Genomic DNA, 15601 nt, shown 5'->3' on the forward strand with positions numbered 1-15601 from the left:
AACTGAAACTCATTCATGCCAGCTCTGATGATGGAGTGCCTCAAGAAAGGATAATGATCGGAAAGATTTCTGTTGCTATGAGCCCATGTGAAACTATGTATTTATTCTACGGGAATGATTGCTAGTTTTACTGCCTCCATGATTGATAATTCAAAAACTGATATTTTACTGAGCGTGAAATTCTATTTTCAATGTTTGACAGCAGTGAAGATGTAATTAAGCTGCTACTAGAAGCCACGTTCCTTTACAACAAACAGAACTGTCATGCTGGGGAGGTCCTGAAATTGTTTCATTCAAGCAAAATATGGGCGCAGCTCATTAGCACCCAGCTATGGATTTGTTACCCTTATGAAAGAAATGTGATAAGTTATTGTCATTGACAAGGTGGCTAGTTTATCATTCAATGACATCGCTAGGTAAATATCTGTCTTGGTTTGGTACCTAACAATAGAACTATAAATGCTTTTTTTTTAAACCCTTTGAGAACTAAGTTATTTTGCAGATTTCATAGTACTTTTTCAAATTTCCTTATTCAAAAATATTTTTAAACTTCTTCCTTTAGTTCCCTGTTTTATGTACAGTTCCTCAGCTGGAGATGTACAGTTGACCCGCTCCCAGTCCATTGCCAATGCTGCAGTAAACTGAGTTTCCATAATCTATCTACCTAGCCGAGGTAGGGCTCATTCATTCTTCAATTGTCTTCTTCCCTCCTTGTGAGGAACCACTTGGTCTCTGTTCTGTGGCTTCCCTTATGCCATGGCAAAAATTAGGAACTTTCCAAATAATTTACAATTTATAACATTTAGCCAAACTCTTCCCCCTAAAATATCTCCAGTTTTCTGGGTTTATCTTGGTTCCTGTTACTGAAATATTCCATCCATGGTTTAAAAATAGTTGAAATACCCAGGACATATTGTGTAAATAAAGTGATTATTTTTAAGCATGATAAAATTATTGGACCCTATAGTGCAGGAAGACTTTCCAACAAATGTAAATTATTTTTATGCAAAAAATATTTTTTTTTACAAATTTCTAAACAGAAGATAATACAGTCAAATCCAGTTAATGCTGAATTATTGCCAAAATTTAAATACAATCTTTTGCATTTTATGTCCTGGAGCAAAAAAGGATCTTCAAAGGGCTCATTTTTTGTCAGATTATTTCAGACATAACTAGATCTTATTAAATATTATGTTGAACATTCTTGTTTTGACTTATCCTTGTTCCCTATAAATATTCCCACAGGAGGTGATGACGGTGAAGCAAGAATGATATGTCCTGGGTATTTCAACTATTTTTAAACCATGGATGGAATATTTCAGTAACAGGAACCAAGATACACCCAGAAATCTTAGGATTAACTTTTTGTGCTTTCAGTGAATGAGCAGTATGTTTTTCTGCAAAACATACTTCATCATTTTAGGACAATCAGTTTTCAAACAAAAATGTTATAAATACAAAAAGCAAATTCTAAGAAGGTCAACTCATTTTAATTCCAAGTTCTGGTGAAGGCTCAGATGTAATTTCTTACCGTAGTTTTCTCCAAACAGTGCAAGAGATGGTGATGTTGCCTCTGAAACGTAGACCCTGACTTGCTAACTAGGGCTTGTTCTTCATCATTCGACAGCTGGAAAAATCAAGAGACAATGAATCAAAAATACTGTAGCCGATTAATGAATAGATTCCAAACTCCAGTTCAACGTAAAATGGATCCTACATTTTGAAGGATAAGGTGAAGTGCGAGAAGCTACCTGTGGCTTGTGAGGAGCAATAGGAGGTGGGCGGGGCGTGTTAGAGGGGCGTCAAAGAAAAGGGGTGAAGGAGGCTTTTAGAATACTGTTCCAAAAGCCTGCTGTGAAGGCAAGAGAGGGATTCAGTGAGGGAGAAATGACGGGGCGAAGGTGTAGAAAGAATAGGAAGGTAAGAAATAAGCAGAGCAAGGCAGGGAGGAGGAAAGCATAGAGATTGGAAAGCTCTAGTAAGGCCCAACAGCCACTTTGAAGGCTTGAGGGAACAGAAACAAATTAAATTACATCAGAGTAGAAAATCATGGAAAAGGAAACAACAACAGTAGGGCAATAATAATAGCAATAAGTAAAAAGCAGATGGGGAGCTGGCTGTTGGTCAGATGCTGGAAAATCAGGCTTCTTAGTAATAAAAATACCTACAGGAAAGACCATTTTATTGATTTTAATGTTCTTACATTGAGCCTTGGGACACAATATCCTCTAGAAATTCATATGTTCAGAGATACAGACATCTAACTGTTCAAAATGCTTCTGCTTCTTTCAAGTTTATTTAACTGGATATCTGATTGTTGATTTGATTTCTTTATTCTCTCTCCATCTTCATTGCTCTTATCTCTCCTGCAGTTCTTTTCCTCTCACTGATAGCTTTTTTTTTGCTGCAGTATCCTTCCTCTGCAGTGATTTTTTTTCTCCACGAAGGATTTTTTTAAAGTCCACTCTCTGCTCCAGTTTTTCCCCTCTCTTTCTACTTTGTTTACCTTTATTCTCCTCTTTTCTTTCTTTTGTAGTCTGCGCCTGTCTCCAGTTTGGTTTGTTTCCTTCTTGCACTATTGCACTACCTCATGACGGTGGGTGGCTGGGTTGGGGGGGGGGGGGGGGGCGGGAATGAGTGCTGGTGGCAATATCGAGGGGGGGGGTGGAGAATGACAGGATTGGGAGGGCTCAGGAAGGAGAACAAGGGCTGCTGGAACCGTTGGAGCTTTCACCACCAGGCACTGACAATAAACAAATGATACAAAAAATGTATATCTAAGGAAAAAGGTTGCTGATTTCCGGGTGCTGGAAGCAATGGGACAATTCATGTTGCAGAGTTGGTGCCTGGGAGTGTGTGGGTTCACCACCATTGTGCATAGGAATAAAGCTGTTGCTAATACTATTAAGAATTAATTATTTCCCAGTATTACTTATTTAGTCAAAAATGCAAGTTGGATTAACTTCCACTGAAAATGGCCCCAATATTAACAGGGGGCTGTGGGGGAGCCTGTTAATGGGCGAAGAACCCAGCAAGGCCGGCGATGTGGAGGCCCAGGCGAACTTAACAGCAGGACCTCATTTGAATAATTTTGGGCAGACTCCTGCCTGGCAGCCAGCCAGCGGGCGGTAAGTAGCGGCAGGAGGCCACAGCCAGGGGTAATCCCCAGTGGGTGGGGGGAAAGAGGGGCGGCTCCAGGCTGCAATCAGGGCTGGAAGAGGGTGGGGGGAGGGCGAGGATGTTGGGTGTTGACAGGCAGAAGCTCCGGTTTATGATGGTGGTGATGAAAGATTCCCTGCGATGCCCGGAGGTGGGGAGGTGGAGGGGAGCTCACCTGCTCCTCTTGGCCCGCAAGAAGTGCTGAAAGGAACTGATCCACAGTATTTACCTTAGGCAGTTGCTCCTCCAGCCTCCGATCTGCTGCTGGGCAGCCGACTGCGCAGGTCATCCCCTGACCTAGCGTTAAGTTTAATTCTCGCCAGTGATTATGTCATCGGGCGGTTGCATTTGAATGTTAAATAGGCCCCCACCTATCGTTTATGGGAGCTTTCTTGGATTGGGTTTGTAAAAATTTGCCAAAGGTCCATGTAACTCATGTTTAATGCTGATGGCAAAGGAATATATTTTGTACTTTAAGTTGTTCTTCGATTACATTGAGCATTTTTGAATGGATTTGAATTATTTGATATGTCCTTTTATTTATCTTTTTAAAAAAAGAATTGCGAAGTGACCAGGATTAACTGGGCGGCGAGTTTCTTTGGGCATTCTCCCGCTCACTGCTCTAACTTCAGCACAAGTTCAGTGGACATCTCGCTTGCTCTCGTAAATAGCATCTCCACCTAACTTCTGCGGAAGTTATGGTGGTGGAGCGGGATAAGCTGCATAATCACCAGTTGATCTCCTGCGTCCTTGTTTACGGATAGTCTGGGGTATTGGAGCTGGGCTGTGATGTTTAGTTGCTAATCTGGCCTGTCTCTTTTAAGCTCCTATTCTGAGAAGGAGGTGGTCTAACAAGGCACATCTTGAGTACCATTATAGGCTAATTACCGTTGCTGGTTGAAGTGTCTCCAGATTGCTTGGCTCCTTTCCTTGATGACAAGCTACTTCATCTCAAGCACAAAAAAACCTGATAGAAATAACTGGCCTTCTCTTTTTGTGTATAATTTTACACCAATGCACCAAACTCCTGTGGAAGTTATGACAGCAAAGCAGGAGAAGAAATTCATCTCTGTTAATCCTGGTCACTTATCAATCATTTTTTAAAATGATAGACAAAACAACATGGAAAATATTTCAAATCGATTCTAAAATCCACATCATAATTAAAGAACAACTTCAGGTACAGCATATATTTGATCTCCAAAAGGCCTTGATTTGGAGCATCACATGGAAACCATTGGTCTCCACATTTCCAGAACCCCCAACTCAAATGCAGCATTGCCTTAATAAAGCATATTGCTTTGTAACATGAATTAATGAAAGTCTTCAGGTCCTGCTCTGGGTGATGGGAGATCGTTGAAATGTTTCGAATGACCATTTTAATTCCTAAATTCTTACCGTTTTAATCGGCCATCTGTGGTATGCCCTAATTAATCCAGCCTTCCTCCTTCAGCAAGCCCAAATTGGTCAGTGAATGCTGCCCTTTATTTGTGCTGTTTATGCTTTGATATGCCGATTTCTAGTGGCTGGATTATGCCTGACTTTATGGGACAATGTGACAGCAGGAAACAAAAGGAAATGTTCCTAGAAATTCGATTCGGGCGGAGGCGCAAGCAGGTGTATCGGATCGGCTGCCCGTTATACACAGCGTTATATTCAGTTCCATTGACTGCAATGGTGACTGCAATGGTGCTGAGTATCGGGTGCTGTGTATGACGGGCAACCAATCCGTCACCGCCTGTTTTGTGCCACCGCTGAGACGGATTTCTAGGCCATGCTCTTATCACTAGTCTTTTCCATTTGATACAAAACGTATCTAAAACCCAGTGCAGCTACTGCCAGCTCATACCAATCTGGAACTGCTGCTATTAGATCCTGCTGTGCTCGTAACCTGTGCAGCTTGATGCTGCTCAATGGCTTTCTCTGATGTAACCCTCAGCGATTACCATGCATCCGTCACATATTGCCAGCTTGTAGTGAATCCTAGCTAGAACTTTCAAAAGATATGCAAATCAAAGGGTCAAGTTTTCAATCCTATCAGAAAACACACAATACACTCAAACAGCATATTCAGGTACAAGAATTCAGTTTCAGTGAAGGCAGTCTCTCTATGAACATGTAACTGAAAGACAACAAAATATCAGCAAACATATGTAGCTTTGGGTAATAACAGCGGAATTATTTTTGGCTCGATTCTGTTTCCTGCAGAAAAGAGAATAAAATGCAACACTGAGCTCTCAGCAGCCCATTACCTGCTCCAATGAGTCACTTAGTAAGCCATTGTGCTTGCTCTGCATATAAGCATTTGCACTCCCAATCTTTGACACGCGGATTCTTGCAAGTCTGGCTTTCTGTACAAACAAAAACATAGAAACCTATTAATAATTTATCCATGAATTTTCCTTCCTCATTAAATTTTGCATTAACAATAGAACACTCATATTGAAAACTCCTTACCAATGAATGAGATTTACAAGAGGAAATGATTTATTATTGATCATAATTTCAGAAGAGTAAATATTCACTCGTGGAAATTTTAGTCTAATGTGCTGCATTAATTTTAAAAAGTCCGGTTTATACACCAGGCAGCTGATAAACTCATTTTGACTTATTTTTACTTACCTACTGAATTGCTGAAAGTGTCCAGATCCTGCCCTGGAACAGGACCTGGGTGACGGAGATCGTTGGAATGTTTTGAATGACCATTTAATTCTTAAATTCTTAGCGTTTTAATTGGTCATCTGTGGTATGGCCTAATTAACCCAGCCTCCCTCCTTCAGCAAGCCCAAATGTCCCTGGCAATTGGTCAGTGAATGCTGCCCTTTCTTTCTGGTTTTTCAGTGGCTTTTTTTACATTGATAAAATCCGTTACAATACACACACTCATGCAAACCCTTACATCTACTGCTCTATTAATAAATGCACACACATAATCACATTCGGTCACCATTTCAACCCTCACTAACATTTACTGAATAACCAGGCAGCATGTTGAAAACAAACATATAGGTACTCACCCCTCCACAACAAATATAATTATATTGCACTGTATGAGACATTTTTAGACTGAACATGTAGATTACCTAAAATGATGGAATGATTTTCATAGGCTCCGTTAGGTGAAAACAGTACGGTACCGCCCTACTGCCCGAACTCTACTCCCAAACTTGAAACCATCATCTTCACAGGGGCCATCTGCTGAGTGGCTGGAATGCCTCCGGCTGTCTTATATTGCACCAGCCCAGAGCTGGTGAGCTATAGCTTGTCGACAACATGGTATTGAAGTCTGGCCTTCAAAAAGGATTGGACCACCCACCAGCATTATTGGGCAGCTTCGCCATAGATAGGACCCCAATATCCTCTGCTGTGCATGCTCTGCCCAGATTTTCCTGAAGGTACAGCCAAAGAGGACCAGAAACGGTATATTTCAAATTATTTTTGTGAGGCCAGTGGGAGCAGAGGTGTTCCTTCAGGCCCCACAGGAATAATCTGGGCCACTGCCACGCTGGGCTTTCACTCCCTTCAATTTCCCTTTGCCCTGCCCCGCCCCAAGATCTATCTTGCTGTAAGCGGGATCGGCCTCCGGCTATCTGATATTGCACCATCCCGGAGCTGGTGAGCTATAGCCTGCTGACAGCACGGTATTGAGGCCTGGCCTTCAAAAAGGATCGGATCACCCACCAGCACTATTGGGCAGCTTCGCCATAGTTAAAATCTACCCCAGTGTTTAACATAATACCCTGTTAAAAATACAAACCAGAAGATATAACTTGCTTTAATTTACTTGAGTTACATGATAAAAATAAGCAGCTTAAAGCTACAGATTAGCATGGTCACGTGCAAATTAAAGTCTCTGTGCTGGATCTTCTGCTTTGCCCATTTCAGGACGGTAATGGCGGCAAAGTTTGCGCCCGTGAAAAATTTGCGCCTCAGTCAGCAAAATTGGGCAGCAGGGCCCTGAGTGTGGGGTGGAGCGCTAAGGGAGGTGTTGTACACTTCTCTTTGGGCGTTTGCCGGCTGAGCACGCAAAAATCCCGAGCTAAACAGCCGGCCTTGGAGCGCTCTAAGAGAGGCCTGGGGAGAAAAAAAACCCTGAAAAAAACCCAGCAAAAACATTCCCAATAAATAACTCAGGCCACCACAACATGAATCGCAAAAAAAAACAATCACACTTACCTGAGGTCGACATTACTTACCTCACTGCAGCCGCTACAGTTTGGACCGCCCGCTTTCACAGGTGGTCCCAACACGGCGCTCTACGGAGTGCTATGGATCGGGCGGGAACCCAAAATTGAGCCATTGTCACAACCAGGGACAATGCACACCGGCTCGCCTGTATCTTCCGGGCGGTAATGCTCCACGCCCCATTGAAACTGGCACCAAAAACACCGGCAGGGTGCTGGAAGCTGGCTGCCCGCCCGGAAGAGTTCACTGCTGCCATTGCTGTCCCTCCGAGGCGGAACCAGAGGTGGCAACGAGCTGAAAATCCAGCCCTTTTTTTTATGGTACTTTCCTTTGCTAACTTACATAGAATGAAACAGCACAGAAACAGGCCACTCGGCCCAATAGGTCTATGCCGATGTCTATGCTCCATACGAGCCTCCTCCCACCCTATTCATCTCACCCTATCAACATGGCCCTGAAATTGCGGTCGGAGGCTTCCCGCGGGCAGATGCCTCCGACCGCAAAAATATTTACGAATACAGCTGGTGGTCCCGGAGGAATGAACACTTGCGCTACGAGGCCTCCATTTGCAGCCCAGCGCAGAGGCCCAAGTATCCCAGGAGCATATGTGCATCCTGGGATCACGTGGGGCCAGCCCAACCAACGAAAATGGCGTATTCCCATTCACAGTAATGGTGAGTTCCATTTGTATGGAGATCACCATTTCTATGAATACCCCCAAAAACATATAAACATTTAAAATAAATAAGAAAAACACTTCACATATTTAAAATTAATTGAAATTAAATGTTTTAGACAAAAAATTATTTTTTGAATTTTTTAAAATATGTTTTAATAGGAGTAAAAATAAACTTTCTTAATGGACAGGATTTTTAATATAAAAATTATTGATAACATTTTATTTTTCTATCTTTTAAAACTCTTGCGCTGGTAAAAGCAGGCCTTTTGTTTGTTTTTACCAGGTATAACGTTTTTAAGTACATTCGCTGGGCAAGAGTTGGGAATCCACCTGCGAAAGCCCTTCTCCCGTGGATGCATTGGAACTGTCAAAAGAAATTTTGATAGTTTGCAAGTACCGGATTTCGGCGCATGCACTTTGCATGCCTAACCCAGAACTTGCGAGGCCTCTTCGGGCACGTGCGCATATCTTACGGAGAGGCCGCAATTTCAGGGCCCGTATCTTTGTATTCCTTTCTCCCTCATTACTTATCCAGCTTCCCCTTAAATGCATCTGCTATTCGCCTCAACCCCTCCATATGGTAGCGAGTTCCACATTCTTACCAATCTCTGAGTAAGGAAGTTTCTCCTGAATTCCTTACTGGATTTATTAGTAACCAAGTGGCCCCTAGTTTTGGACTGTAATAAAGCTTCATGTTTTTCAGCTGCCACACCTGTGCTGAATAAAAACCTGAAGCTGCACTTACCTCAACTGGTTACTTATATCACACAGACAATTCAAATAAAATATGGGAAATTCAGATTTAGAAATAGCTTGGGAAGGTATGATTACATAACAGAAAAAAATCTACATGCATATTTTAAAACTGAATTACATTTGCTTTCTAAAGATAATAAAGCATTTTGTGTTTAAAATTAAATACATCTGTAAGCACATACTTATTTAGTATTCTAATCACTGCCCTGTAGACTCGAGGATGCAGGCGACACCTGCAATGCTGTTACCTTGGGCACTGTATTTGATCAAACATTTTGGCAAAGAATTTTAACAGATGGTTCCTGTTTATCTTGTCTTACTGTGTAACTAAAACTTAATATAAATTTTTTTATGTATTCACATAAATAACCAAAGGGAAAATAAGGCCAGTCAATTGAACACTGCTGCATAGTTTGTACTTCGATATGTGTGCGCACTAGGTCAGTGCAGCAGAGCTGGTCTCCGGTTGTCTTGGTTAATCCTTGCCACTGGACCAAGACCTGGCTCTGTCAAACCTGTGTGGTGGCTGGTGTGCAACAGCCACCACACGGAGGCATCTTCCACCCTTCAAGATGTAGTTCGGGACCTGGAATATCAGGTCCTTCATTGAAACACCTGCGAACTCATCCCTTTTTGGCGTGGAAGCAAGTCATCCTCGATACAAGGGACCGCCTAAGAGAGAGACTGCATAGTTTAGCAAAGGATTTATCTTGATATGAAGCCAATTAAGACAATGTTCTGTAGAACGTTGTCCCTCATATGTTACCGGTTAATAAAGTAACATAGTCTTTCAATCACACACTCAGCTTTATTTAATATTTCATGTTTTGTTCCTCCTGTGATAAGCATGTAGCACCACTGGACAGTTACAATTTTTCTGCTGCCAATGGCGAGTTTTAGTTTTCACTCAAGACAAACATCACACGATATATAGGGCAAAAAGTTCAAATACTTTATAAGGTAACAAAACCATTAGAAAGATGTGATCTTATTCCATAATACATCGCATTAGATGAAAGCAATGTTATTAGATTGAACGTGACAAAGCACCGTGAAAGATGATGAAGAAATTCATGGTATTTATATAGACTCGGCTAATATAAAATTGAATACGTTGGTGAAGCAATGCAAGTAACCTGTGCTTGGACATAGAATCATCATGGAAATGTACAGCATAGAAGGAGACCATTCAGCCCGTCATGCCTGTGCTGGCTCTTTGAAAGAGCAGCTGTGCCGAGTCCCCTCCAGCCCCCTGCATTTTGTTCGTAACCCTGTAAGTTTGTCATCCTCAAGTTCCTGTCCAACATCTTTTTAAAATTATTTACGGAATCAGCTTCCACCACCTTTTCAAGTAGCATGTCCCAGATTCCGACAACTCTGAGTGCAAATACTTCTCCTCATCTCCCCTCGAGATCTTTTCCCAATGATTTTAAATCTATGACCCCTGGTTATTGACCTCCTCGTCAGATGGAATAGATTTTCCCTATCACTTCTATCAAAATCTCTCATCATCTTGAAAACCTCGATTAGTTCACCTCTTAACCTTCGCTGTTCCTTGGAGAACAATCCTAACCTTTCCAACCTACGCTCATAACTGAAGTCCTTCATCCCTGCTAACATTCTGGTAAACCTCTTCTGTATCCTTTCAAAGGCCTTTACATCTTTCCTGAAGTGTAAATGCCCAGAATTGTCCACAATATTCCAGCTAAGGCCCAACCAGTGATTTACTGTAATTACTTTCCTAACTGCTTGACATTTTGTTCACACTGACTGGTGTCAGCAATATTCTTGCACCTGTAATGAAGTATAATTGAAGAAATCTATTCTATCCACTCTAAACTTTTCCTGCTTCATAGAGCATTCTAGGACAACTGTGATATTATAGACAGGAATTCAAAATTCAAGTGGAACATAAGAAATAGGAGCAAGAGTAGGCCTCAATAGATTCTGAAAACAATTCATGGAAAGAGTGGATAGACACAATATTTTCTAGTGCCTGAGACAAGGGCCCAAGTTTCGGCTTCAGTTGGTCCTATTTTTTTGGAGCAACTAGTTTAGTATGGAGTAGCTTAGAAATCGCAATTCTCGGCATTTAGTTTGCACCAGTTCCACTTAGTTAGAATAGTTTCGTTTTCGTACAGTTTTTTTTTCAAAAGGGGGCGTTACCAGCCACTTACGCTTGTTTTGCAAGTTTAGGCAGCGAAAAGTTACTTCAAACTAACTTAGAATGGAGTAAGTGTCGATTTTTGTACGTTCAGAAAAACCTTGCCTACACTTTAGAAATTAGGCGCAGGTAGCGAAAGATAGTGGGGGGGAAGGGAAGTTAGAGGGAAGTTAGGGGATTTTACAAAGCATTAAACACTTCACATTTACCAATAAAGAGCCATCATCAATAATAAATGATAAATAAATCAATAAATCAACCAATAAATCAATAAATCAAACAAAAAAAACATAAAAAATCAATCATTAAAGAAAAAATTTAAAGTTTTTACTCACCTACTGCAGCACCGGGAGCCCTCCAACAGCCTGCCGAAGAGCTGGTTGGGTGGACCCCGACACCGACGAAGTGTTCGGGCGGGGCCCGCAACCGAAGAGGTGCTCGGGTGGGCCCCACCACTGAGGAGGTGTTCGGGCGGGTTCCGCCGCCGAAGAGGTGCTCGGGTGGGTTCCGCCGCCAAAGAGGTGCTCGGGCGGGGCCTGCCACCGAAGAGGTGCTCAGGCGGGGCCCGCAACCGAAGAGGTGCTCAGGCGGGTTCCGCCGCCGAAGAGGTGCAGTTCGGGCGGACCCCACCACCGAGGAGCTGCAGTTTGGGCGGGACCCGCCACTGGGGAGGAGTTTGGGTGGGCCCTGCCGCCGAAGAGCTGCTGGTCGGGCGGGCCCCGCCACTGAGGAGGTGTTTAGGCCGGGCCCTCCACCAAAGAGGTAAGGGCAGTGGCGACGAGGCGAGGTGAGAGACGGTGAGGCAGGCAGGCCTCTCAGCCCGGGATAGGGGCGACGTCCCTTCGGCCAGGGATAGGGTCGCCCGGAGACAGGATGCGTTGGGAGGGCCAGGAGCTACTGCGCATGCGCGCAGATGCTGGCACTCGTTTTGGTGCAGGGCTGTAGCTCCACCCCCAGCTGCTTGTGTTGCGTTGCGTTGACCGTGAAACAGGCCTGCTGGACTTGGCGAATCGCAAGGTAAGTTTCAGGCTCCTTTTGTATTCTAACAAATTCTAAAAAATAGGCCCTCGGCCCGTACGAAGTTTCTACGGACCCGGGAATGCATCGGAAAAGCCGGTTTGCAGCGCGCATTGCGCTGTCAAGTTTCTGGTCCATTAAATACACTTAACTTCTACTCATTGTCAAACCACCTAATTGCAAATTAAAAAATATATGGTCCTAAAAGGATAAAGGTCAGGTTTCATAATAAAGCTGGTGTCAAATTAACTGTCTACCAATTTATAATGATCAATATTTGTCACAACTCTCTGTGTAAATAAGTTTTGTCTGCTCTTTGTTCTAAACTTCTTACATTTAATATTTTATCCATGGTCCACAGCACAGAGCTTGTTGTATTTTGTAACCAAACTCCACCACCTCACACTTACTGACATTGGTCATAGGACCCTAATGCAAATGCTTATTTTTTAAGCTTTTCTTTTATTCTACTACAGAATGTTAAATACTGGTGTGAAAATTGAAATTATAGAAACATTAATAGATATCCTGTGGCAATGCTCAATGTGAGCTGGAGATGGGGTGTTGGAGTGAGGATGTGTTGTACATTTCCACTGAAATGATTGAGAAAGGAGTCTGTGTGAAGATGCTCAGAGACAGTGAAGTAAGTATTTTTAATGGGTTTCTGAAAAATAAACAACTCGAGGTTGAATTCACAGCAGATGGACTGGAGAATTCCAACAGGAATTCAATCCCAGTGCTCAACTTACTCACTGAATATAGAAGAAAAAATTGTTCCCCTCACATTTTTTTTATTTGTTTCAGGACGTGAGCATTGCTGGCAACCCCAGCATTTATTGCCCATCCCTAATTGCCCTTGAGAAGATGGTAGTGAGCCGTCTTCTTGAACTGCTGCAGTCCTTGTGGTGAAGGTACTCTCATAGTGTTATAAGGGAGGGAGTTCCATGATTTTGACCGAGCGACAATAAAGGAACAGCGATATATTTCCATGTCAGGATGGTGTGTAACTTGGAGGGGAACTTGCAGGTGATGGTGCTCCCATGCGCCAGCTGCCCTTGGCCTTCGAAGTGGTAGAGGTCATGGGCTTGGGAGGTACTGCCGAAGAACCCTTGGCGAGTTGCTGCAGTGCATCTTGTAGATGGTACACACTGCAGCTATAGTGCGCCGGTGGTGGAGGGAGTGAAGTTTGAAGGTGGTGGATGGGGTGCCAATCAAGCAGTCTGCTTTGTCCTGGTGTTGAGCTTGAGTTTTGTTGGAGCTGCACTCATCCAGGCAAGTAGAGAGTATTCCATCACACTCCTAACTTGTGCCTTGTAGATGGTGGAAAGGCTTTGGGGAGTCAAGAGGTGAGACACTTGCCACAGAATACCCAGCCTCTGACTCGCTCTTGTTGCCACAGTATTTATGTGGCTGGTCCAGTTAAGTCTCTGGTAAATGGTGACTCCCAGGATGTTGATCGTGGGGGAATTGGCGATGGCAATGCCGTTGAATATCAAGGGGAGGTGGTTAGACTCTCGCTTGTTGGAGATGGTCATTGCCTGATGTTACTTGCCACTTATTAGCCCAAGCCTGAATGTCGTCCAGTTCTTGCTGCATGTGGGCATGGACTGGTTCATTCTCTGAGGAGTTGCGAATGGAACTAAACACTATGCAATCATCAGCGAACATCCCAACTTCTGAGCTTATGATGGAGGGAAGGTCATTGATGAAGCAGCTGAAGATGGTTGGGCTTAGGGCACTGCCCTGAGGAACTCCTGTAACGCTGTCCAGGGGCTGGGATGATTGACCTCCAACAATTACAGCTTCCTTTGTGCAAGGTATGCCTCCAGCCAGTGGAGAGTTTTCCTCATTATTCCCAATGACTTTGATTTTACTCTGGCACCAAGGGCTCCTTGGCACCAGACGTGGTCAAATGCTGCCTTGATGTTGAGGGCAGTCACTCTCACCTCACCTCTGGAATTCAGCTCTTTTGTCCATGTTTGGACCAAGACTATAATGAGGTCTGGAGCTGAGTGGTCCTGGTGGAACACAAACTGAGCACACCAGGATTACATCATAACAACAACTTGCATCTATATAGTGCCTTTAAGGTAGTAAAACGTCCCAAAATGCTTCATAGGCTGCACTCATGAAAAACCAGCTCTACTGAATGCCTGTCAACCTAATATGTCCTTACTATACGGTATAAATGCACACGAGGCCCATACTTCAGAGAAGGTCACTCTGTGACCAGTAACCTTTATTAGCCAGCACTGAATTGAAGAAGGTGGGTGGAGCTTCCCCTTTTATACCTGAGAGTCCAGGTTAGGAGAGTCTCCCACAAGTTCACCCCCTGTGGTCAGTGTTCTCAAGCTGTACAACTTAGGTCAATTTATACATGGGTTACAATGACAGTTGAATACATGACATCACCTCCCCCCCAAAGTCTTATTGGGATCACAGGTTAAGTCTCTCTGGTGGTTTACGCTCCCTTGTAGAGCGCCTGAGTTGGGGCTCCGGTTGTTGGGCGCAGGCCTGAGTGTCTGCTGTTTGCGGTGCCTCAGGCCTGTCCGGACTGCCCACAGTGACTGGGCTCTCTTCTACTTGGTTCCGGTGTTCGGTCATCTGTGGTGGAGTGAACTCCACATCATGTTCTTCCTCTGCTTCTTTGATGGGGTTGTTGAACCTCCTTTTTGTTTGATTCAGGTGTTTGCGGCAGATTTGTCCATTGGTAAGTTTAACTACCAGAATCCTATTCCCCTCTTTGGCAATCACAGCCATTTGGGCCCTGCAGCGTAGTTGAGGACAAAGACAGGGTCATTGACATCAATACATCGCGCTCTCGTATTTCCATCATGGTAGTCACATTGTGACCGACGCCTGCTCTCAACAATTTCTTTCATGGTGGGGTGTATAAGGGATAACCTGGTTTTGAGCATCCTTTTCATTAGCAGCTCTGCAGGTGGAACACCTGTGAGCGAGCGTGGTTGGGATCTATTGGCCAACAGGAGGCGTGATATGCGGCTTTGTAGGGAACCTCCTTGGATTCTGAGCATGCCCTGTTTGATTATCTGCACTGCGCGTTCCGCCTGGCCATTTGAGGCCGGCTTGAACGGTGCCGTTCTGACATGGTTGATACCATTGCCTGCCATGAAGTCCTGGAATTCAATGCTTGTAAAGCACAGGCCATTGTCGCTGACCAAGACGTCCAGTAGACCATGGGCGGCGAACACTACCCGTAGACTTTCTACCGTGGCAGAGGATGTGCTTGAATTAAGAATGTCACACTCAATCCATTTGGAGTAGGCGTCTACGACAACCAAAAACATTTTTCCCATGAAAGGACCTGCGTAGTCCACATGGATCCGTGACCATGGCTTGGCGGGCCAGGACCAGAGGCTAAGGGGGGATTCCCTGGGCCCATTGCCCAGCTGGGCACACGTGTTGCACCTGCGAACACAAAGTTCCAGGTCTGCATCTATCTCTGGCCACCAAACATGTGACCTGGCAATTGCCTTCATCATGACAATGCCCGGGTGCTCATTGTGGAGTTCTCTGATGAACACCTCTCTGCCCATCTGGGGCATGACTACTCGGTTCCCCTATAGTAGGCAATCAGCCTTAATCAAGAGTTCATCCTTGCGCCTGTGAAATGGTTTAAA

The 15601-nt window shown here is 43.9% G+C and overlaps 1 protein-coding gene across 1 annotated transcript in view; it reads right to left on the reverse strand.

The window, feature by feature from the left end:
• The window catches only part of kcnd2 (potassium voltage-gated channel, Shal-related subfamily, member 2), a 648438-nt gene that overhangs the window by 12058 nt on the left and 620779 nt on the right, over positions 1-15601 (reverse strand). Inside the window, exons 3-4 of the mRNA XM_070900318.1 lie at positions 5412-5510; positions 1532-1627 (exon numbers count right to left, since the gene is read on the reverse strand). Of these exons, the coding sequence (XP_070756419.1) occupies positions 1532-1627; positions 5412-5510 (195 nt within the window). The remainder of the gene's footprint in view (positions 1-1531; positions 1628-5411; positions 5511-15601) is intronic.

The sequence above is a fragment of the Pristiophorus japonicus genome, chromosome 15 (genome assembly GCF_044704955.1).
Source record: "Pristiophorus japonicus isolate sPriJap1 chromosome 15, sPriJap1.hap1, whole genome shotgun sequence".
In the NCBI taxonomy this organism is placed as follows: domain Eukaryota; kingdom Metazoa; phylum Chordata; class Chondrichthyes; family Pristiophoridae; genus Pristiophorus; species Pristiophorus japonicus.